The sequence below is a fragment of the Ranitomeya variabilis genome, chromosome 6, assembly GCF_051348905.1.
Source record: "Ranitomeya variabilis isolate aRanVar5 chromosome 6, aRanVar5.hap1, whole genome shotgun sequence".
Classification (NCBI taxonomy): Eukaryota; Metazoa; Chordata; class Amphibia; order Anura; family Dendrobatidae; genus Ranitomeya; species Ranitomeya variabilis.
Genome location: NC_135237.1, coordinates 41838870 through 41864385, shown reverse-complemented (window position 1 = coordinate 41864385; position 25516 = coordinate 41838870). Strand labels below are relative to the sequence as shown.

At 45.2% G+C, this 25516-nt stretch overlaps 1 protein-coding gene across 1 annotated transcript in view; it reads right to left on the bottom strand.

Moving 5' to 3' along the window:
* Positions 1-25516, bottom strand: part of MALRD1 (MAM and LDL receptor class A domain containing 1) — a 491201-nt gene that overhangs the window by 330283 nt on the left and 135402 nt on the right. Inside the window, exons 7-8 of the mRNA XM_077268326.1 lie at positions 22323-22483; positions 770-862 (exon numbers count right to left, since the gene is read on the bottom strand). Coding sequence (XP_077124441.1) covers positions 770-862; positions 22323-22483 — 254 coding nt within the window. The remainder of the gene's footprint in view (positions 1-769; positions 863-22322; positions 22484-25516) is intronic.

Genomic DNA, 25516 nt, shown 5'->3' with positions numbered 1-25516 from the left:
CATAGCTTAGGTTTCTCAGTGTGTGCAATGTAACAATGAAGCTCTTTTCCCCAGGAGTACGCCCCCAGTGAAAACTGATAACATTAACTTGAATTTAACAAAGTTATATCATTAGATGTCTAACACTTTGATTGCTAATATCTCCAATATATCTCCGCAACGAAGAGGCAAAATAACAAAAAAAAAGTTTTACTCAGCTCTGCAATCACTATTACATCATTTATCCAGTTCGACATAAAACAAATTTGATGAAAGGCCCTCTTTACATTCAATTTTCAGGACAAACGTTATTGTGTGTACATGAAGAATAACACAATATTTGGTCAATATATGACTTGTTTTGTACAAGCTCTTTTCCCCTCACAGCAGTTTCTCATTGTATACGCTGTCTCTTTTTCCGTTGACCTTCCCCCAATCTCTGTAGACTTTTATAGCCAGTGAGGGATAAAATTACAGCTGCCTATAAAAGTCTATGGAGATTAGACCAGAAAAGTAGTACTCATAGGCTTTCTCTTTGACTCATCTACTCAGTTAAGCTGCTTTTTACATAAACTCAAAGAAATTTCAGTATATATCCTTGATATAAGCATCACCCCTTCTCTCCTATACTTCTCCTATCTCCTATCCTATAGGGATTTGACAGATTGACTTTAAAGGGGCAGATTATTATTGGCAACTGGAAGATACATAACTAAGACATCAAAAAATAAACCGACCCATATTTCATAAATCATTTTTGATGATGTTACATTTGATAAACACTCAATACCTGCAAGTCTTCTGAGCTCTCCGGCAGACAGACTTCTCCTTCCACCCATTGGCCTTCGGTTGACACATATTCTTCAAAAAGTATTATTTCATTCTAAAAAGATAAAAATGTGTTGGAATGAAATATAAATGTTATTAACATACATGCCAATCAAAAATATCTGGGTGCTATGTGGACAATTGTTTAGGAACCCTGAACTATTTATTTTCATTGTGTCCCTCTTGTACACCATTGTTTGGTATTTAATGGACATCAGATTGAGGCTGTTATGTATCCGGTTGAGCATAACAACCCACTAATTTTAGAAAGAAGAGAAATAATATGATCTTTCCGCTGCTTTTGAAGACCATAAGATATATGTGTCCTATATATTTGCTTTTCTGTAAAAAAAAAAAAAGGGCACCATAATGGGAACCCAGTTTGTCCATAGGACCCATGCATTGACTAGCCAGTAGCAGGTAGGTGGTAGCTGAAAAGAAAGATGTTGACATTGGTACCACCTGTATTGCCCTTTTGATGACCATGAACACAAGTACACCATTTTGCTGTGTAGACACAAGTCATTGCTTGAGTTACATGACTTTCTTGGCGCTGTTGTCTATGTAGATGAAATCAATAGACAGCCGAACTTGTTGAATATGGACATGGCGAATTTATACAAACACTCGGAGTAAATTAAAACTGAGGACTTTAACAAGAAGCAATCAAGCTCTGTTCATTATGAGCTGAAGCTTCATGTCAGTAAACAATCACAACTTGAAACACAAAGTGATGAGAGCGGTAATGAAAGCGTCTTCAAGTGGGGCATTAAATAAATGTAACATCGACAGGTGGTGAGGATTACATAAGTGATCCCTCAAATGGATTCCACTCAAAACTTGTAAATCAGGTTTCCAGAGAGTGAAGGAAATAAATCCCAAAGTATGCTAATTTCATCAAGTAACTCTGAAGTACGGTATGTGACAAGTGGTGAACTTGTATGGAGCGGGCTCTGGAGCTGAGCCTGCTCCATAGCCGGTAAGATGCCACCTGAGTTATACAGATCTCATCTTCTTCTAAAAGTATCGATCAAATCTAGCTCTGGCCTCAGCTGTTAAACAATTTAGATCTTATATAAATATATAGATCAATATTATTGATAATGGTATATAATTGGTGCCCATCACCCCCTTTCCCCTGCACAAAGAAATTGTGGTGTGCCAATGGAAAATTAATATGCGATTGTTGAATTTGGCCTTCACGCTAGGATTTAGGCTACTTTCACACTAGCGTCGTACTCGGCCCGTCGCATTGCGTCGGGCCGACGTACCGACGCTAGCGTTGTTTGCGCTGCACAACGGGTGCAGCGGATACTGATTTTCAGTGCATCCGCTGCCCCATTGTGAGGTGCGGGGAGGAGGGGGCGGAGTTCCGGCCGCACATGCGCGGTCGGAAAAGATGTTCTCGACGCAGCAAAAAACGTTACAAGCAACGTTTTTTCTTGTCGACGGTCCGCCACAACACGACGCAACTGTCAGTATCTAGTCCTGGAATCTGTTTCTCTTGCCCTTAGACTTGCCCTTAGTTAACATGGATCTTGATGTTTCACGTCGGCCATCTTGCTTCCTGCCAAAGTTGTATATAAAGCCAGCACCTGCTCTGTTTCATTGCTTGTGTATTATGTTTTGGACCTTGTTCCTCTGCAGTCCCAAGACTGGACTTACAATCCCTGTGGGTCCTTTCCTAACGGCGGAGTCCTCTGCCAACCTGCACGTCTGGATCCCTGCCTGCTGACCAAGTGATTGCTAAACACCTGACTTCAGAAATCTCTGCCTGACCACACCTGCGGTGAAGTAAGAACTCCAGCCAGCTAGTGTGTTCCTCTGCTCTGCAAGAGACTGTGTCTTGTGCACTCATTGCTCAGTGACTTTGTATGCTGTGTTGCAGAGTATCAGCTCTGCTATTACTGTTTATCAGATTGACTGAACATTTATCTGGACTTACATGCTATATTGCATTCAGATCACAAATACAATCTTGCTTGTTCAAACCATTGTGTCTGCAGTCTCTTTGACCTAGCCACTGGTGTCCAGTTGTTTCCACTAGTATCGTGACAGGATACACAAGCCTAAAAAATGGATGCCGCTGGGTCAGAGACTTTAGAGGTGCGTGTTAAGAAGCTAAATAATATCACTGCCACTGTACACGCTGAAGTGCAGACATGGAAGAGCAGAATAGAAGGCCTAGAGGGGCAGACTAAATATGATATACAAGTGCTCAGTCAGACCCTTCAGGAATTGCGTGGTCGAGTTGCAGCTCTGGAGGCACAACCTCAGGCTTCTGTTCCTGCCATCCCCAAACTACCGCCATTTAGGTTTGGTGGCGACCGAGACAAATACCGTGGGTTTCTGAACCAGTGTCGTTTATACTTTGCTGCACATGTCACACAGTTTCCTACGGACCGATCCAAAGTATTGACTATTATCATGTTGCTGACTAACAAGGCTCTTGCCTGGGCAAACCCTCTGATAGAATCGCAGGATGCATGTCTGAATGATTTCAATATGTTTATCGCCGCCACGGGGCAGATGTTTGACGATCCGAACCGTGGCCTTACAGCGGAGACGGCCCTGCTGAATTTGCGTCAAGGTAAACGCCCAGTGACTGAGTATGCTATGGACTTTAGAAGATGGGCTCAGGATACCACCTGGAATAGTGCAGCAAAGTACTCAATATTTAAGAAGGGATTGTCCAGTTCTATCAAGGACGACCTGGCACGTGCGGAGGCTCCCACTGCTCTAGGAGATTTCATCAATCACTGTATTCGCCTAGACGCTCGAATCTCTGAACGAAAACTAGAAAGGTGGACTGAGATGAACCGCAGCAATAAATCGCTTCTTCCTTTTCTTCCTAAGGAGATTCCAGACTCAAGTCCTCAGGAGTCCGCACCCGAGCCGATGCAGGTAAATTCCCTACGAAGTCAAGTAAGTGATGAACGGAAGGAATTTCGTTTCAAGGAGAATTTGTGTTTTTACTGCGGGAAGTCAGGACATTTTATTATCAACTGCCCAAGTCGTTCTCGCAGGACCACCACAGCCATGGTAGAACGCGATTTCTCTGAATCATACTCCGTGACTTCCGAATCAGGGCCACCCGAGATTGCAGCAATTGTTCCGGATTATGACTTTTCAGATATGAACTCTGTTACATCCGAAACGGTACTACCCATTAATGCTGTTATTCTATCTTCTGCAGTTTCACACCCTGTCAATAAAAAAAAAGACTCACATTGTTACCTACCTATCAAGATCTGGATTGACTCCCGTTGGTTGAACAGTTCCGCCATGATAGACTCTGGGGCCAGCAGTAACTTCATGGACACTTCTTTTGCTAAGAAATATGGAATCCGATCACAGAGGAGAGTATCTTCAATTCTGATGGAGACTGTGGATGGATCCCCTTTGACCTCGGGGCCAGTAGACCAGCAGACTGATTCACTGAAGATCCTCATGGGAGATGATCACCAGGAGAAATTGCCCTTCCTTCTGATTTCCTCTCCACATTTCTGTTGTGAACTCTATTTTTGGGCTCCCTCTACTGGTCACTAGCGGTACTGTGTAGTGTTGTCTTTCTGCAGGTTGGCAGCATCAGCTGGTTCGTTATCCTTGGTTGGTTTCCTATTTAGATCACCTGGATACTCAGTTCCTTGCCGGCTATCAATGTATTCAGTACTCTTCAGATTCCTTGTGACTACCTTGCTCCCAGTCTCTCCAAGACAAGCTAAGTTTTTGTTTGTTTATTTTTTGATCATCAGCATTTATCATGTTTCTTGTCCAGCTTGCTAAAATGTGATTTCCTCGCTTGCTGGTTGCTCTAGGGGACTGAGTTTCTCCCCCCACACCGTTAGTTGGTGCGGGGGTTCTTGAAATCTCAGTGTGGATATTTTGTAAGGGTTTTTTACTGACCGCACAGACCCCTTTACTATTTTCTGCTATCTAGTATTGGTGGGCCTCATTTGCTGAATCTGCTTTCACCCCTGTGTATGTGCCTTCCTCTTACCTCACCGTTATTATCTGTTGGGGGCTTCTATATCTTTGGGGATTATTTCTCTGGAGGCAAGAGAGGTATTTCTTTCTCTCTAGGGGTAGTTAGTTCCTCAGGCTGGCTCGAGACGTCTAGGATTTTTAGGCACGTTCACCGGCTACTTCTAGTGTGTTTGGATAGGTTCAGATTTGCGGTCAGTCCAGTTTGCCACCTCCCTAGAGCTTGTCCTATGTTTGTTACTTAGCTGGAGTCATTTGTGATCCTCGACCACTAAGGATCATAACACATTTCCCTATTATCTTGGGTTTACCCTGGTTGCAGGCTCAAAATCCCATCATTGACTGGGAGACAAAGAGATTGCGCTTCCCAGCTAAGGAGGTAACTTCTGTGAATTTGATTGATCCATCTCCGGGCGACCCATCATCAGACCTAAAGTTACCGACAGTTTTTAAAGAATTTTCGGATGTGTGCGATAAAAAGAATGCAGACAAATTGCCACCACACCGCTCTTATGACTGTCCAATCGAGCTTCTGCCTGCTGCTACCATTCCTTTTGGAAATATTTATCCATTGTCCGGTCCTGAGCTCAAGACTCTCAAAGAATATATCGACGAGAACCTGTCTAAGGGGTTCATACGCCCCTCGTCCTCTCCAGCCGGTGCACCCATCTTTTTCGTTAAAAAGAAGGATGGATCTCTCAGACCCTGTGTTGATTACCGGGAAATTAACAAGGTAACCTGTTATGATCCTGGTGGTTAGGATCACAAAAACTGACCTGATAAGTAAACCAGAGATTAAGGACAAGCTCTGGGGATGTGGGAACTTTACTGACCGCAACCCTGATCCTATCGACACACACTATAGGCAGCCGTGGAGCTTCCTAAAAACCTAGACGCCTCTTCACAGCCTGAGAAACTGGCTACCCCTAGAGAGAAACACAGCCTCACTTGCCTCAGAGAAATTACCCCAAAGTTTAGACAGCCCCCCACAAATAATAACGGTGAGTTAAGGGGAAAACACAAACGTAGAAATGAAAACAGGTTTTAGCAAATGAGGCCCGCTAACACTAAATAGTCAGAAGATAGCAAGGAATCTGTGCGGTCAGTATTAAAATACTATCAAAATTATCCACGCAGAGAATACAAAAAAAACCCACACCGACTCACGATGTGAGGGGCGCAACTCTGCACCCCAGAGCTACCAGCAAGCGAGAAAATCACATATAAGCAAGCTGGACTGAACTCATCATATGCTGAGAAACATTTTCAAGAAAACAATGAGCAAACATGAACTAGCAAGACTTAGCTTCTCCAGGAGGAGACAGGACACTAGTGAATTCCAAGAGAGATCAGGACCAGTACTGAATACAACGACAGCAGGCAACAAGTAAAGGTCCAGGTGGAGTTAAATAGGCAGCCAGACTAGCAGAAAACGAGGCAGCTGGAGCCCAGCTACAGACCAGCCGTATCGCTAAAAGCCACCAGAGGGAGCCCAAGAACAGAACTCACACAGTACCACTCATGACCACAGGAGGGAGCCCGAGAACGGAATTCACAACAGTACCCCCCCCTTGAGGAGGGGTCACCGAACCCTCACCAGAGCCGCCAGGCCGATCAGGATGAGCCAAATGAAAGGCACAAACCAAATCGGCCGCATGGACATCAGAGGCGACAACCCAGGAATTATCCTCCTGACCATAGCCCTTCCATTTAACCAAGTACTGAAGCTTCCGTCTCGAAATACGAGAATCCAAGATCTTCTCCACTACATAATCCAATTCTCCCTCGACCAACACCGGAGCAGGAGGATCAACAGAAGGAACCACAGGCACCACATACCTCCGCAACAATGACCTATGGAAAACATTATGAATGGCAAACGATGCTGGGAGGTCCAAACGAAATGACACAGGGTTGAGGATTTCTAAAATCTTATAAGGACCGATGAAACGAGGCTTGAACTTAGGAGAGGAAACCTTCATAGGAACATAACGAGAAGACAACCATACCAAATCCCCCACACGAAGTTGGGGACCCACACAGCGACGGCGGTTAGCAAAGCGCTGAGCCTTCTCTTGTGACAACGTCAAATTGTCCACTACGTGGTTCCAAATCTGCTGCAACCTATCCACCACAGAATCCACCCCAGGACAGTCAGAAGGCTCAACCTGACCTGAGGAAAAACGAGGATGGAAACCAGAATTACAAAAAAAAGGAGAAACCAAAGTAGAAGAACTAGGCCGATTATTGAGGGCGAACTCAACCAATGGCAAAAAAGTCACCCAATCATCCTGATCAGCAGAAACAAAACATCTCAGATAAGTTTCCAAGGTCTGATTAGTTCGTTCGGTTTGGCCATTCGTCTGAGGATGGAAGGCTGACAAAAAAGACAAATCAATGCCCATCTTAGCACAAAAGGACCGCCAAAATCTGGACACAAACTGGGATCCTCTGTCAGACACAATGTTCTCCGGAATACCATGCAAACGAACCACATTCTGAAAAAACAGCGGAACCAAATCGGAGGAGGAAGGCAGCTTAGGCAAGGGCACCAAATGGACCATTTTAGAAAAACGATCACAAACCACCCAGATGACAGACATCCTCTGAGAGACTGGAAGATCCGAAATAAAATCCATGGAAATATGCGTCCAGGGCCTCTTCGGGACAGGCAAAGGCAAAAGCAATCCACTGGCATGAGAACAGCAAGGCTTGGCCCGAGCACAAATCCCACAGGACTGCACAAAGGAACGCACATCCCGCGACAAGGAAGGCCACCAAAAGGACCTAGCCACCAAATCCCTGGTACCAAAAATCCCAGGATGACCCGCTAACACCGAAGAATGAACCTCGGAAATAACTCTACTGGTCCATCTATCCGGGACAAACAGTCTCTCCGGTGGACAACGGTCAGGTCTATTAGCCTGAAATTCCTGAAGCACCCGTCGCAAATCAGGGGAGATGGCAGACAAAATCACCCCCTCTCTGAGGATACCAGCCGGCTCAGAAACTCCCGGAGAGTCAGGCACAAAACTCCTAGAAAGGGCATCAGCCTTCACGTTCTTAGAACCCGGAAGGTACGAGACCACGAAATCGAAACGGGAGAAAAACAGCGACCATCGAGCCTGTCTGGGATTTAACCGTTTTGCAGACTCGAGATAAGTCAAATTCTTGTGATCAGTCAAGACCACCACACGATGCTTAGCTCCCTCAAGCCAATGTCGCCACTCCTCAAATGCCCACTTCATTGCCAACAACTCCCAATTACCAACATCATAATTCCGCTCGGCAGGCGAAAACTTTCTTGAAAAGAAAGCACATGGCCTCATCACAGAGCCATCATAGCTTCTCTGCGACAAGACAGCCCCTGCTCCAATCTCAGAAGCATCAACCTCGACCTGGAAAGGAAGAGAGACATCCGGCTGACGCAAGACAGGAGCCGAAGAAAACCGACGTTTCAGCTCCTGAAAGGCCTCCACGGCCGCAGGAGACCAATTCGTAACATCAGAACCCTTCTTGGTCAAATCCGTCAAAGGCTTAACCACACTAGAAAAATTAGTGATGAAGACACGGTAAAAATTAGCAAAGCCCAAGAACTTCTGAAGACTTCACCGATGTAGGTTGAGTCCAGTCATAAATAGCCTGGACCTTGACTGGATCCATCTCAATAGTAGAAGGAGAAAAAATAAAGCCCTAAAAGGAAATCTTCTGGACTCCGAAGAGACATTTAGAGCCCTTCACAAACAAGGCATTGGAATGCAGGACCTGAAATACCATCCTGACCTGCTTCACATGAGATTCCCAATCATCAGAAAAGACCAAAATATCATCCAGGTACACAATCATAAATCTATCCAGATACTCTTGGAAGATGTCGTGCATGAAGGACTGAAACACGGAAGGGGCATTAGAAAGCCCAAAAGGCATCACCAAGTACTCAAAATGGCCTTCGGGCGTATTAAATGCTGTTTTCCATTCATCGCCCTGCTTTATACGCACAAGATTATAAGCTCCTCGAAGATCTATCTTGGTGAACCAACTAGCCCCCCTAATCCGAGCAAACAGATCGGACAGCAGTGGCAAAGGATACTGAAATTTGACCGTGATTTTATTTAGAAGGCGATAATCTATACAGGGTCTCAGAGAACCATCCTTCTTGGCCACAAAAAAGAACCCCGCACCCAAAGGGGACGAGGACGGGCGAATATGCCCTTTCTCCAAAGACTCCTTTATATAACTCCGCATAGTGGCATGTTCCGGCACAGATAAATTAAAAAGTCGTCCCTTAGGGAACTTACTACCAGGAATCAAATTTATAGCACAATCACAATCCCTATGAGGAGGTAGGGCACTGGATTTGGGCTCATCAAATACATCCTGGTAGTCCGACAAAAATTCAGGGACTTCAGAAGGAGTAGAAGAAGCAATTGACACCAAAGGAGCATCGCCATGAATCCCCTGGCAACCCCAACTTGACACAGACATTGCTTTCCAATCCAGGACTGGATTATGAACCTGCAGCCATGGCAGACCCAATACGACAACGTCATGCAAATTATGTAACACAAGAAAGCGAATCACCTCCTCATGTGCAGGAGTCATGCACATGGTCACTTGAGTCCAGTACTGAGGCTTATTCTTGGCCAATGGCGTAGCATCAATTCCCTTTAGTGGAATAGGGATTTGCAAAGGCTCCAAGATAAAACCACAGCGCCTGGCAAATGACAAATCCATCAAATTCAGGGCAGCACCTGAATCCACAAAAGCCATAACTGAGTAGGATGACAGAGAGCAAATCAAAGTAACAGACAAAATGAATTTAGGCTTTACAGTACCAATGGTGACAGACTTAGCGAACCTATTTGTGCGCTTAGAACAATCTGAGATAACATGAGCAGAATCACCACAGTAAAAGCACAACCCATTCTGACGTCTGTGATTTTGCCGTTCAATTCTGGTCAGAATCCTGTCACATTGCATAGACTCAGGCTTCTGCCCAGAAAATACCGCCAGATGGTGCACAGGTTTGCGCTCCCGCAAACGCCGATCAATCTGAATGGCCAAAGACATTGACTCATTCAGACACCCGCAGGCGTGGGGAACCCCACCATAACATCTTTAAGGGCTTCAGAAAGACCCTTTCTGAAAATCGCTGCCAGGATGCACTCATTCCATTGAGTGAGCACAGACCATTTCCTAAACTTCTGACAGTAAACCTCTGCTTCATCCTGACCCTGAGAGAGAGCCAGCAAAACCTTTTCTGCCTGGTCTACTAGATTAGGTTCCTCATATAGCGCCAGGAAAAACGCATCCACATTCAGCAATGCAGGATCTCCTGGCGTCAGGGAGAATGCCCAACCTTGAGGGTCACCACGTAACAAAGAAATAATAATTTTAACTTGCTGAACAGAGTCACCAGAGGAACGAGGTCTCAGAGAAAGGAATAATTTGCAATTATTTTTGAAGTTCAAAAACCTAGATCTATCTCCAGAGAACAACTCAGGAATTGGTATTTTCGGCTCTGACATAGGACTGTGAACTACATAATCCTGAATGCCTTGTACCCTTGCAGTGAGATGATCCACACTAGAAGACAGACTCTGAATGTCCATATCTGCAGCTGAATTCTGAACCACCCAGAGATTAAGGGGAGGAGAGAAGCTAGACACACTGCAGAGGAAAAAAAAAATGAACTCAGGACTTCTCTTATCCCTCTTTTGCGATGCATTAACACTTTACTGGCCTGCTGTACTGTTATGATCCTGGTGGTTAGGATCACAAAAACTGACCTGATAAGTAAACCAGAGATTAAGGACAAGCTCTGGGGATGTGGGAACTTTACTGACCGCAACCCTGATCCTATCGACACACACTATAGGCAGCCGTGGAGCGTTCCTAAAAACCTAGACGCCTCTTCACAGCCTGAGAAACTGGCAACCCCTAGAGAGAAACACAGCCTCACTTGCCTCAGAGAAATTACCCCAAAGTTTAGACAGCCCCCCACAAATAATAACGGTGAGTTAAGGGGAAAACACAAACGTAGAAATGAAAACAGGTTTTAGCAAATGAGGCCCGCTAACACTAAATAGTCAGAAGATAGTAAGGAATCTGTGCGGTCAGTATTAAAATACTATCAAAATTATCCACACAGAGAATACAAAAACCCCCACACTGACTCACGATGTGAGGGGCGCAAATCTGCACCCCAGAGCTACCAGCAAGCGAGAAAATCACATATAAGGAAGCTGGACTGAACTCATCATATGCTGAGAAACATTTTCAAGAAAACAATGAGCAAACATGAACTAGCAAGACTTAGCTTCTCCAGGAGGAGACAGGACACTAGTGAATTCCAAGAGAGATCAGGACCAGTACTGAATACAACGACAGCAGGCAACAAGTAAAGGTCCAGGTGGAGTTAAATAGGCAGCCATACTAGCAGAAAACGAGGCAGCTGGAGCCCAGCTACAGACCAGCCGTATCGCTAAAAGCCACCAGAGGGAGCCCAAGAACAAAACTCACACAGTACCACTCATGACCACAGGAGGGAGCGCGAGAACGGAATTCACAACAGTAACCATCAAGAACCGCTATCCCCTGCCATTAATTTCAGAGCTTCTCGAGAGAGTTCGGCAGGCCAAGGTCTTTTCAAAATTGGACCTACGCGGGGCATACAATCTAGTCCATATAAGACCTGGAGACGAATGGAAATCAGCATTTAGGTCTCGATATGGACACTTTGAGTATTTGGTCATGCCATTTGGACTTTGCAATGCCCCAGCAACCTTCCAACACCTAGTAAATGATATTTTTAGAGACATTCTTGATCTTTTTGTCGTAATCTATTTGGATGACATTCTGATTTTTTCTAGCTCCATAGAGGAACATCAGCAACACGTCAAGACTGTCTTGCAGCATTTGAGGGAACACCATCTGTACATCAAGCTGGGGAAGTGCGAATTTCACGAGTCGGAGATCCAATTCTTAGGTTATGTAATTTCTCCACAGGGTCTGAGTATGGATAACAGCAAGATCAGGGCAATTCAGGAGTGGCCAATCCCCAAGAACGTCAAGGAAGTCCAACGTTTCATCGGATTTGCTAACTTCTACAGACGTTTCATCAAGAACTTCTCTGACATAGTCTCACCCATCACCCGGTTGACACAGAAGAAGACACCATTTATTTGGTCCCCTGAAGCCCAAGAAGCATTCTCTCGACTCAAGACCAAGTTCACGTCAGCACCAGTACTGATCCACCCTGACCCGGAACTCGCCTTCATTATTGAAGTAGATGCCTCAAACTGTGCCGTCGGGGCTATACTGTCCCAAAGAACAGGTGAGAAAAATTTACTTCATCCTTGTGCTTTTGTTTCCAAGCGACTGTCTCCTGCCGAAAAGAACTATGATGTAGGAAATAAAGAATTACTGGCTATCATCGCCGCCTTCAAGGAGTGGAGACATCTTCTGCAAGGAGCTTCACAACGGATCATTGTCCTCACGGATCACCGCAACCTTGAGTTCATCAGGTCAGCAAGATGCCTGACCCCACGGCAGGCCCGTTGGAGTCTTTTCCTTAACCAATTCAATTTTACAATCTCTTATAGACCAGGTTCTCGCAATGGAAAAGCAGATGCTCTATCCCGGATGTTCTCTACTGACACTGTTCCAGATGCTCCACCTAAGACCATACTTTCTGATTGCAATTTTGTAGGTGTCATTCATAACCAAGATTTGTTGCAGGTCATCAAAGAAGCTTACAACTCTGATCTTTTCCTGTCTCAGCCATCTGATGAGGTAAGCCTTCTTTTAGGAATGGAGTTTGGACCCGGGAACGGCGCCTCTACATTCCTGAAGCCGTGAGGTTGAGTGTTGAGAATGGTTCATGACTCTAAGGTTGCAGGGCACAGAGGAATTCAGAAGACTCAAGAATTCTTATCTCGCTTCTTCTGGTGGCCAGGTTTTCGGAAGGATGTTCAGAAGTACGTTTCATCTTGCAAGGTATGTGCCAAATTCAAGGTCCCACGTGCCTCCCCTACTGGTCTGTTACAGCCTTTGCCGGTGCCGTCTCGGCCGTGGGGATCCATTTCTATGGACTTTATTGTAGAACTGCCCCTTTCCGAGGGAAAGAGTACAATTTTGGTGGTGGTCGATCGCCTGACCAAGGCGGCCCATTTCATCCCTTGTTCCGGTTTACCCTCTGCGAAGGACACTGCTGATCTAATTATCCAGAACATCTTTCGTCTGCACGGGGTTCCGGATGAAGTTGTTTCGGACCGAGGAGTTCAATTTACTTCAAAGTTTTGGCGAAGCTTTTGTTCGGCACTAGGCATAGAAGTTAACTTATCTTCTGCTTTCCACCCACAGTCCAACGGGCAGACAGAACGTACCAATCAAACACTGGAGCAATACCTTCGCTGCTACGTTTGCCATTTGCAAGATGATTGGGTAAGGCTACTCCCATTGGCTGAATTTTCTTACAACAACTCTCAGAGTGCCTCCACCAAGCAGTCTCCATTCTACGCTAACCTGGGTTATCACCCTAGCATTCTTCCCAGATTACCGGTAGATACATCTTTACCAGCAGTTGCCGACAGAATCTCTTCACTTCAACAGAACCTTGAACTTCTGAAAGAGACTTTGGGTTCCGCACAAGATAGGTACAAGAATGCAGCTGACAGATTTCGCAAACCAACACCAAAATTTAAGTTAGGAGATTTAGCCTGGTTATCTACAAAGAATTTAAAGATGAAGATCCCTTCTCCTAAGTTGGGACAGAAGTACATCGGTCCTTATAGGATCAGTGGTCTGGTAGGTGCTGTTGCATGTCGCTTAAAACTCCCAAGAACAATGAAGATACATCCTGTCTTTCATACTTCCCTCCTAAAGGCTGTAGTACCAAATCCTTTTCCAGGACGTTCATCTCCTCCTCCCGATCCCGTTCTTGTGGATGGTCAAGAGCAGTTCATCGTTGAGAGGATTCTGGATTCAAGAATCTACAGAAATCGATTGCAGTATCTGATTAAATGGCAAGGCTATTCTTCAGAGGAGAATTCCTGGGAACCCATGAACAATATTAACACCTCCCGACTGATTGAGCAGTTCCATCAAAGGTACCCTGGCAAACCTGGTTTTGTGTCGTCCGGAGGCCGTTCTTGAGGTGGGAGTAATGTCAGTATCTAGTCCTGGAATCTGTTTCTCTTGCCCTTAGACTTGCCCTTAGTTAACATGGATCTTGATGTTTCACGTCGGCCATCTTGCTTCCTGCCAAAGTTGTATATAAAGCCAGCACCTGCTCTGTTTCATTGCTTGTGTATTATGTTTTGGACCTTGTCCTCTGCAGTCCCAAGCCTGGACTTACAATCCCTGTGGGTCCTTTCCTAACGGCGGAGTCCTCTGTCAACCTGCACGTCTGGATCCCTGTTGTGAATTCGGTTTGTGGGCTCCCCCGGTGGTCTGTTATGGTAGTGTCTCTTATGTGCCTTCCTCCATCTCTGATTACCTGTCGCCACCCTCTAGGGGAGTTTCCTATTTAAGGCTGCTTGGCTGTTAGTCACATGCCGGCCAACAATGTGCTAGTAGCATTCTGTTGCATTCACCTGCCTCAAGTTCCAGTTCAGCTAAGTTGAATTTAGTTTCTTGTTTTGCTATTTTTGTCCAGCTATCTGCAATGTGACTCTTCAGTGCTGGAAGCTCTTGTGGACAGAAAATTACTACTCCAGTGGCATGAGTTGTCACTGGAGTTTAAAGTAATTTCTGGATGGTGTTTTTGAATAGTGATTTTTGGGTCGACCGTGAAGTAACTCTTTCCTGTCCTTCTGCTATCTAGTAAGCGGACCTCACTGTGCTAAATCTGCTGTTCATCCTACGTATGTCATTTCCTCTGAACTCACCGTCAATATCTGTGGGGGCCTACTATCATCTTTTGGGGTTCCTCACTGGAGGTAAGGCAGGCCTGTATATTCCTCTTATAGGGGTAGTTAGATCTCCGGCTGGCGCGTGGTGTCTAGGGCATCGTAGGTACATCCCCCGGCTACTGTAAGTGTTGGGTCAGGTTCAGGTCACGGTCGACCTTAGTTTCCATCACCCGAGAGCTAGTCCGTTTTGTATTTTTGTTTCCCATGGTCATTGGGGTAACCATAACAGTTTGGCCGGCCAGTAAAAAATCTATGTGTTAAAATATGCACTAAAGTAGGAAGGAGAAGAAAAGGTTTTTTTTTCTGTGTTTGAAAGTGCACCTTAGTTTGATCATTTGTATTTCTTGCTTAAACTGCAGTCTTCAGCCTTTTTTTTTTTTCTCCTCTCCTCTTAACATCTGAATGCTTGGGTTACACCCATTTGAAACATGGATCCACAGAGTTTAGTTGCAGGTTTGAATAACCTTGCGACAAAAGTACAGAACCTACAAGATTTTGTTATACGTGCTCCAATGTCTGAACCTAAGATTCCTCTGCCTGAATACTTTACCGGAGACAGATCCCGGTTTTTGAGTTTCAGAGAAAATTGCAAATTGTTTTTGTCTCTGAGATCTCACTCTGCTGGTGATCAGACTCAACAAGTTAAAATTGTTATCTCTTTACTGCGCGGCGACCCACAAAGTTGGGCATTTGCATTGTCGCCAGGGGATCCTGCGTTGTTAAATGTAGATGCGTTTTTTCAGGCTTTGGGGTTGCTTTATGAAGAACCTAATTTGGAGATTTTGGCTGAGAAAGCCTTGATAGCTCTTTCCCAAGGGCAAGATGAAGCTGAGATATACTGCCAGAAATTCCGTAAATGGTCGGTGCTTACTAAATGGAATGAGTGCGCTTTAGCAGCTAATTTCAGAGAAGGTCTCTCTGATGCCGTGAAGGATGTCATGGTGGGGTTCCCTGTGCCTACAGGTCTGAATGATGCCATGAAATTGGCTATCCAGATTGATCGGCGTTTGCGGGAGCGCAAATCTGAGCACCATTTGGCGGTGACCTCTGAAAAGGCATTAGAGCATATGCAATGCGATCGTGTTTTGTCTAGAGGCGAACGTCAAAATTACAGGCGCAAAAATGGATTGTGCTTCTACTGTGGAGATCCAGCTCATGTTATATCAGCATGCTCTAAACGTATAAATAAGGTTGATAAAAAGGTTGATAAATCTTTTTCTACAGGTACCTTGCAGTCAAAATTTCTTTTGTCCGTGACATTGATTTGTACCTTATCATCTGTGACTGTGAATGCTTATGTGGATTCTGGCGCCGCTCTGAGTCTCATGGATTGGTCCTTTGCCAAGCGTTGTGGGTTTGATTTGGAGCCGTTGGAAGTTTCTATTCCCCTGAAGGGTATTGATTCTACACCTTTGGCTAGCAATAAACCACAATATTGGACACAAGTGACTATGCGTCTTACCCCAGACCATCAGGAGATTATTCGTTTCCTTGTATTGTATAACCTACATGATGTCTTAGTGCTTGGATTACCATGGTTACAGATTCATAATCCCGTCTTGGACTGGAAATCTATGTCTGTGTTGAGCTGGGGATGTCGGGGTATTCATGGGGATGCACCTTTGGTTCCTATTTCTTCATCTACTCCCTCTGAGATCCCAGCATTTCTGTCAGATTTTTATGATGTCTTTCAAGAGCCTAAAGTTGATTCTCTCCCTCCCCACAGAGAGTGTGACTGCGCTATTGAATTGATCCCCGGTAGTAAGTTTCCTAAGGGTCGCTTGTTTAATTTGTCTGTACCTGAACATACTGCTATGCGGGAGTATATCAGAGAATCCTTGGAAAGGGGTCATATTCGCCCCTCGTTGTCTCCACTAGGGGCAGGATTTTTCTTTGTGGGTAAAAAGGATGGTTCATTGAGACCTTGTATCGACTATCGACTTTTGAATAAGATTACAGTTAAATACCAGTACCCGTTACCTTTACTGACTGATCTGTTTGCTCGTATAAAGGGGGCTAAGTGGTTCACTAAGATCGATCTACGTGGTGCGTATAATCTGGTGCGGATTAAGCAGGGGGATGAGTGGAAGACCGCATTTAATACGCCTGAAGGCCATTTTGAGTATTTGGTAATGCCTTTCGGTCTTGCAAATGCCCCTTCCGTTTTTCAATCCTTTATGCACGATATTTTCCGTGAATATCTGGATAAGTTTATGATTGTGTATTTGGATGATATTCTTGTTTTTTCGGAGGACTGGGAATCTCACGTTCAACAGGTCAGGAGAGTTTTTCAGGTTTTGCGAGCTAATTCTCTTTTTGTAAAGGGCTCAAAGTGTAGTTTTGGAGTTCAGAGAATTTCCTTTTTGGGATATATTTTTTCCCCTTCATCTATGGAGATGGACCCTGTCAAGGTCCAGGCTATTTGTGATTGGATGCAACCTACTTCTTTGAAGAGTCTGCAAAAGTTCTTGGGTTTTGCTAATTTCTATCGCCGATTTATAGCGGGTTTTTCTGCCATTGCTAAACCTTTGACTGATTTGACCAAAAAGGGTGCTGATGTTGCTAATTGGTCCTCTGCGGCTGTGGAGGCCTTTCAAGAGCTTAAGCGCCGCTTTTCTTCCGCTCCTGTGTTGCGCCAACCTGATGTGTTACTTCCGTTCCAGGTTGAGGTGGATGCTTCGGAGATCGGAGCAGGTGCAGTTTTGTCGCAGAAAGATCCTGACTGCTCAGTAATGAGACCATGTGCGTTTTTCTCCCGAAAGTTTTCGCCCGCTGAGCGAAATTATGATGTGGGTAATCGGGAACTTCTGGCCATGAAGTGGGCGTTTGAGGAGTGGCGTCATTGGCTTGAGGGTGCTAGACACCAGGTGGTGGTCCTCACTGACCACAAGAATCTAATTTATCTTGAGTCGGCCAGGCGTCTGAATCCTAGACAGGCGCGCTGGTCGTTGTTTTTCTCCCGATTTAACTTTGTGGTGTCATATCTGCCTGGGTCCAAGAATGTGAAGGCGGATGCCCTCTCTAGGAGTTTTGAGCCTGACTCGCCTGGTGATTCCGAACCTACCGGCATCCTGAAGGATGGGGTGATATTGTCAGCTGTCTCCCCAGACCTGCGGCGTTCTTTGCAGGAGTTTCAGGTGGATAGGCCTGATCGCTGTCCGCCTGGTAGACTGTTTGTCCCTGATGATTGGACCAGTAGAGTTATCTCGGAGGTTCATTCTTCCGCGTTGACAGGTCATCCTGGAATTTTTGGCACCAGGGATTTGGTGTCTAGGTCCTTCTGGTGGCCTTCTTTGTCTCGAGATGTGCGCATGTTTGTGCAGTCTTGTGATGTTTGTGCTCGGGCCAAGCCCTGCTGTTCTAGGGCCAGTGGGTTGTTGTTGCCCTTGCCTATTCCTAAGAGGCCTTGGACGCACATCTCTATGGACTTTATTTCTGACCTTCCGGTTTCTCGTAGGATGTCTGTCATCTGGGTGATTTGTGACCGTTTTTCCAAGATGGTTCATTTGGTACCTTTACCCAAATTGCCCTCCTCCTCTGAGTTGGTTCCTCTGTTTTTTCAGAATGTGGTGCGTTTGCATGGTATTCCTGAGAATATAGTGTCTGATAGGGGTACTCAGTTTGTGTCTAGATTTTGGCGGACGTTCTGTGCCAGGATGGGTATCGATTTGTCTTTTTCGTCTGCATTCCATCCTCAGACTAATGGCCAGACTGAGCGTACTAATCAGACCTTGGAGACTTACTTGAGGTGTTTTGTGTCCGCTGATCAGGATGATTGGCTTGACTTTTTGCCATTGGCAGAGTTTGCCCTTAACAATCGGGCTAGTTCTGCCACTTTGGTTTCTCCATTTTTTTGTAATTCAGGGTTTCACCCTCGGTTTTCGTCCGGTCAATTGGAGTCTTCGGATTGTCCTGGAGTGGATGCTGTGGTTGATAGGATGCATCAGATTTGGGGACAGGTTGTGGACAATCTGAAGTTGTCCCAGGAGAAGACTCAACAGTTCACTAATCGTCATCGGCGTATTGGTCCTCGTCTTTGTGTTGGGGACCTGGTGTGGCTGTCTTCTCGATTTGTTCCTATGAAGGTCTCGTCTCCTAAGTTTAAGCCTCGGTTTATCGGCCCTTATAGGATTCTGGAGGTTCTTAATCCTGTGTCCTTTCGTTTGGACCTCCCAGCATCTTTTAATATCCATAATGTTTTCCATCGGTCATTATTGCGGAGGTATGAGGTACCGGTTGTTCCTTCTGCTGATCCACCTGCTCCTGTGTTGGTTGAGGGTGAATTGGAGTATGTGGTGGAAAAGATCTTGGACTCCCGTGTTTCCAGACGGAAACTTCAGTATCTGGTTAAGTGGAAAGGTTATGGCCAGGAGGATAATTCTTGGGTGACAGCATCCGATGTTCATGCTCCCGATTTGGTTCGTGCATTTCATAGTGCTCATCCAGGTCGCCCTGGTGGTTCTGGTGAGGGTTCGGTGCCCCCTCCTTAAGGGGGGGGTACTGTTGTGAATTCGGTTTGTGGGCTCCCCCGGTGGTCTGTTATGGTAGTGTCTCTTATGTGCCTTCCTCCATCTCTGATTACCTGTCGCCACCCTCTAGGGGAGTTTCCTATTTAAGGCTGCTTGGCTGTTAGTCACATGCCGGCCAACAATGTGCTAGTAGCATTCTGTTGCATTCACCTGCCTCAAGTTCCAGTTCAGCTAAGTTGAATTTAGTTTCTTGTTTTGCTATTTTTGTCCAGCTATCTGCAATGTGACTCTTCAGTGCTGGAAGCTCTTGTGGACAGAAAATTACTACTCCAGTGGCATGAGTTGTCACTGGAGTTTAAAGTAATTTCTGGATGGTGTTTTTGAATAGTGATTTTTGGGTCGACCGTGAAGTAACTCTTTCCTGTCCTTCTGCTATCTAGTAAGCGGACCTCACTGTGCTAAATCTGCTGTTCATCCTACGTATGTCATTTCCTCTGAACTCACCGTCAATATCTGTGGGGGCCTACTATCATCTTTTGGGGTTCCTCACTGGAGGTAAGGCAGGCCTGTATATTCCTCTTATAGGGGTAGTTAGATCTCCGGCTGGCGCGTGGTGTCTAGGGCATCGTAGGTACATCCCCCGGCTACTGTAAGTGTTGGGTCAGGTTCAGGTCACGGTCGACCTTAGTTTCCATCACCCGAGAGCTAGTCCGTTTTGTATTTTTGTTTCCCATGGTCATTGGGGTAACCATAACAGATCCCTGCCTGCTGACCAAGTGATTGCTAAGCACCTGACTTCAGAAATCTTTGCCTGACCACACCTGCGGTGAAGTAAGAACTCCAGCCAGCTAGTGTGTTCCTCTGCTCTGCAAGAGACTGTGTCTTGTGCACTCATTGCTCAGTGACTTTGCATGCTGTGTCGCAGAGTATCAGCTCTGCTATTACTGTTTATCAGATTGACTGAACATTTATCTGGACTTACATGCTATATTGCATTCAGATCACAAATACAATCTTGCTTGTTCAAACCATTGTGTCTGCAGTCTCTTTGACCTAGCCACTGGTGTCCAGTTGTATCCACTAGTATCGTGACAGCAACTGTCGCACGACGGTTGCAACGTGTGTCATCGCGTCGCTAATGTTAGTCAATGGGGAAAAAAAAGCATCCTGCAGACAACTTTGCAGGATGCGTTTTTTCGCCAAAACGACGCATTGCAACGTATTGCAAAAAACGCTAGTGTGAAAGTACCCTTATAGGAAAACATCAGTTTCAATATAAACTGCAATACTTCAGGACTGCATTATACAGTTCAAGTGATCAAATGATCACAGGTTCAAGTCCCCTATAGGGGTTACAAAATGAAGACAAAATTAATGAAAATGTTTTTTAGAAAAAAGAGAAAAAAATGACACTTTGAATCGCCTCCCTTTTTTACTCTACAAATAATGAAATAACAAAAATAAATAAATTTGGTATTGAAACATTTGTAAAAGTCCCTGTTATAAAAATATTAAATTATCCAAAACTGAAATCGGTGTAAAAAAATTTAAACGCCAGAATTGCCATTTTATCGTCATACAACCTCCATCAAAAAATGCCTAATAAAAAAATAATATTTTTCAGTATTTGGTTTCAGTTAATAAATAAATACAGGCCAAACACTAGGCTGCTTGATGCAGTTTTGATAGAATCTCTGTTTTCTCTGTTGTAGATGTGGGCGGCAGCCAGAGTCGTAGTCATGGCCCGCATAGATGTCTGTCTAGCACGCCCTGGCCACCCGCACCACATACACACAGTCCCACTGTCTCACATGCCTGGTTCTCCAAGGCCTCCCTTAGACACAGAGACACTCCTTCCTTTGATCTGGCACATAAAGAGACAGAGTCCAATTCCAACTTTAAACACAGAACTTTACTCGTTTTCAATCGCAGAATGTCAATGGCAATTCCAGCACCAACACAGAGTTCTACACCGTTCACATCCTTCACTTCCTCTGTGCTCCTCCCTATGTCCTATAGTTTGTACCCAGTTCGTTCCGTCTCAACCAGTACCGCAGCGTCCTCCCTGTTCAGCTTCACTATGTTCAGGAGTTCCCTTGCCTGTTTCGGACCAGACATGAGGGCATCTGCCCATGTAGAAAGCTGCCACATCTTGGAGATACCTGCGTACTTATTCTGCTGCACTTCTAGCCCACTGGCCCTGGACAGCTGGGCTCTTTGCTTGTAACGTTATGGAGCTGACCGCCCTGACTGAGCTCTATGGCTCCGACTGACTAAGAAGAGGAAAGCCCTCTATCTTATCCACGGTTGGCTCCTCCTATGTAAACTATATACACTGTTGTACCCCATCTAGTGTCCATCTTGAGGTACTGTACTTTCCCTATCTACACAACATATAAATATACTGTATGTACATAGCAGCATCAGGAATATTAGATATATATAATTATATTCAACACCAACATGAGGAAAGGGGGTGGAGCATCACACGGTCCCGGTACACCCCTTACATAGATGTAGCAGTGATCAGAATGCTGAGCTGTGTATAACCCCGCCCACACCTCTGATTGGTAGCTTCCTGTGTACACTGTCAGTAAGCTACCAATCAGTGCTGGGGTGCAGGGGTTACACACTTTAGCCTGACTGCCTGGCATGTGAGACCTAGTCCTCTAGTGATAATCTCCTGCTGATGAAACACTGATTACATTGAAACTACAGCACATAAACATAGCCCAATAAGTGGCACATTAGTGGAATCAGTATCTCTGCCCCTACATTATGCTGCTCTGAGATTAAAAGGTAAACATCTGCTGACATATCCCCTTTAAGTATCATGCTTCTATATGTTTATAATTTATCTGCACCTAAAGTTTGATATTTTTACGTTGAAAATTGCACATGAAGCCCAAAGTATTCAGCATTTTAAAACAATTGCATTAATAGAAAGTTTCAGATCGTTCTTGTGCTCAAAGACTTGGTTTCAATTTTTTTTTTTCATGCAAGTTTTAAAGCAAATGAATGCTGTCGGCAAAGAAACCATTTAATATTTTTATAATTTGAAATGTTTTAATGCCACTTCCCTGCTATAACAGTAAATTCCGGCTGAGTAGAAGCGCCTAGGAGTGCACGGCACTTAATGGAGTCTTACCTCATCCGAGTAGAGCAGAAGTCTCAGACTGTTGTCTTTCTCAATCATGTAATGGAAGTTAAAGCGACAGATCTTGCCTTTGCTCCTGTGAATCAGTGAGCTTTTTAAATAAGCCCTTTTCTGCAAATTGCTGGGGTTCCCATCAACAAACAGAAAATATCCTGCGGTGATAAACAAAGTAGTTAGATGTCAGGAATTGAAAAACATGAAGCCCTGGAAGGCAAATGTTGTTTCATCTCTTCTTATTCAGATTCCTTTGTAAATGCCTAATACATTTATTCCAAGACCTAAAAATGTAGAATTATGTGATCTCCCAATGGAAATCCCTTTAATATCAGCTGAATCGGGGGCTGAATTATGGCCATTACTGACGTCTGTGGATCCTAGAAGTTAGGAGGACCCACCACCACCGTTCTGTGCTTTGTAAATATGACACCCAATCTTGGAATGGAGGCAAACCTTGCTTGGCTTAGATCTGCACCAGAAGAAACAAAGTTGTCAGATACTGTAGTTTGGATGGATGACGTACTTCCTCTTCCATCAGTAGTCCTTCACTTAGAAGCTTGTTACCAGCTTCGTTCAAGGAGAAGCTCAGTTGGGATGGACAGAAGAGAGATGGAGTTTGCAGAAAGCGAAGATGTGTCCTCTACTCTCTGCAGCTCTCTTTGTTTGGAGTAATCTGTGTGCATATATTAGAAATATGTATGATTAAGTATGTGTTATGTATGTGTGGCACCCCTGAGGTCCGGTTGCCACAGAGGTACTGCACCTCATCTAAAGGTGTGGGACTCCGCTCTCGGGTAAGGAGGGGGCACTACCCAGGACCCACACACTTGCATTCAACATCACATCACCTTAGCCTGGCAAGTTGGGCAGACCCTAGAAAAAGGGTGGGATCTCACTCAGGCAAGAAGGGTGGTGACAGTTGGAGGGGAGTGTGTAGTCAGTCCATGGGGAGGAGGAGAGCAGAGCAGACGTGAGGGTCTGTGAGAGGAAGTAGAAGGAGTGAGACATGAAGAAAGGAGCTCCGAGAGAAAGGGAGCTACAGAAAGGTGAAGCTACAGAAAGAAGAAAAGAAGGGGTCCTAGGGGCACAGGTAGCAAGGAATCCAGACGTGGGGCCCGCATCCATGCTGACCATCACCAGGTGGAGGGACCAGGTCGCCATGGGGGAACCGGCCCCCCAGGACTAATGGAGAACTACAAGGCTCAGCTAGCAAGTCAGAGGTGGTGGTATCTGTATGTGCCACAGCCACATCCACACACATTCACTGAAAAGACAACCACACAGGAACAAGGGGACTAGAGAGACGTCGCCTGACAAGATCCGAGGCTGCTGGCTTGGGACACTGTGTGTGAAGGACAGGGTAGGAGAGGTGGGAGCCAGCGCAGCGAGACGGCCAGGAAAGGAACATAAGAACGGGGTCCTGGCAAAGTGCACTCCAAATTACCTGAGAGCTGGCTGGACCACAGACCTGGAGGACACAGCACCCTGGCTGGGGACTGCATCTAAGAACTGTGAGTAAAGGTGTCAAAACTGCACCCTGCTGTGTCCTCTGAATTATTATTGCAGCACCTGCCCTGCACCACAACATCCACCATCACCTTTACCACCATAACTGCCCTGGGACTAAGCTCTACCTGTGGAGAGCTGTAACAACTCTGCTGCATCACCATCAGCCCCAGCGGTCCCCCAGCGTCAGTCATTCCTAGCCGAGCACCACAGGTGGCGTCACGTACAATTCCCCAATAAACTTTATTCCCATTTCATTTCATCATTTTTATTGGAGGCCCAGGGCCATGGACCGGGTCACTGCTGCCGTCACCACATCTCCTTTAAGAACAGTACCCCACGGCTCTGGCGGGTGCTCCATATGTAAATGTACAAATATGAGTATATCTTGAAAATAAAAAAAGGGGTTTGGTACCGTGTTAGCCAGTTGAAAAAATAATGCTCCTCTTGTTCATCTTGAAAATGACATTTAATCTGCAGGCAGGATCAGTGTCGGACTGGGGTGCTAAGGGCCCACCAGTAACATTGACTTTGGGGGGGCCTACTTTTCACCTGCATACAAATATTACCGTCGTTCATGAATTTACTTATATCTCTATCTCATAGAGTATAAACTGGGTACTTTAGTTAATGAATGATGAGATGCTGCTTTTGTTGTGTACAGACTGAATCAAGTAAATTATGCCAAGTACTGCCCATACAGTGGTGTTTGGAGACCAGATCTGCACAGGAGCCCACCAGGGGATTCCCTGTTCCCCTATGGGCCAGTCTGAGCCTGGGCAGGATGTTCAGGAGAAAGAGGAGCTGATCAGATTGAAAGACACGTTAGGAAAAGTTTCAGCATAACTTGTATTTTATTCATTGAATCTCCCTGGTGTTTGTATGCAGATGAGTCCAGTGGGCGGTCCTATCCAGTGATTGGCAGTCTTTCCTGTATGACTATATATGGAGATTGCTGTCAGTCACTGATTAGGACCACCCACTGGACTCATAGGCATAAAAACACAAGGGATTTCAATAAATAAAATACAAGTTATTCTTAAACTTTTCCAACAAGTCCATATATCATTCTGCTCCGCTCCTCCTGCTCTATACCGTGCTGTCCGCAGATCAGACTGCAGGCACGATGTGACAGGTTCTCTTCCCTGGAGCTTCTACTAACTGAATGTTGGTCAGTATATAAAGTAAATGCACCATAATGGTATTATCCTTGTAACCATTTACAATGAAAAAAAAAATGTTTTATGAGATCGACTCATTTTATATCTAAACAGAAATGGAGTATTTGTGTCTCCTTCAGTTCTCATTCCTGAGGCTGTAACTCTCCCTTTATCTGGAGGTGCAGCTTTTATCGCTGCTCTCTATTCAGTCTTGCCTGGCAATCATGGCTGTTTTCATAGGAATCCTTTTTTTTTTATTTTACTTTTAAAGAATAAAAATCATCCTGACAGCTCCCATTCGCCCAGCTCCTCGGTGTGCTATCTCCGGCCGCAGACCGCTGGCTGGTCCTGTCTTCCAATCTGTCAGCCGCCCAGTCTTTTCCCATCCGCAGCGCATGACATAACGGGACTCAATCATGACCTGTGACCTTTTCTAGCAAGGCCCACTGAAAGATAATTGGACACTTTATACTTTTGTGCCGAAATTTCCCATTACAGCTCCAACATCTGTCTCTTCCAAGA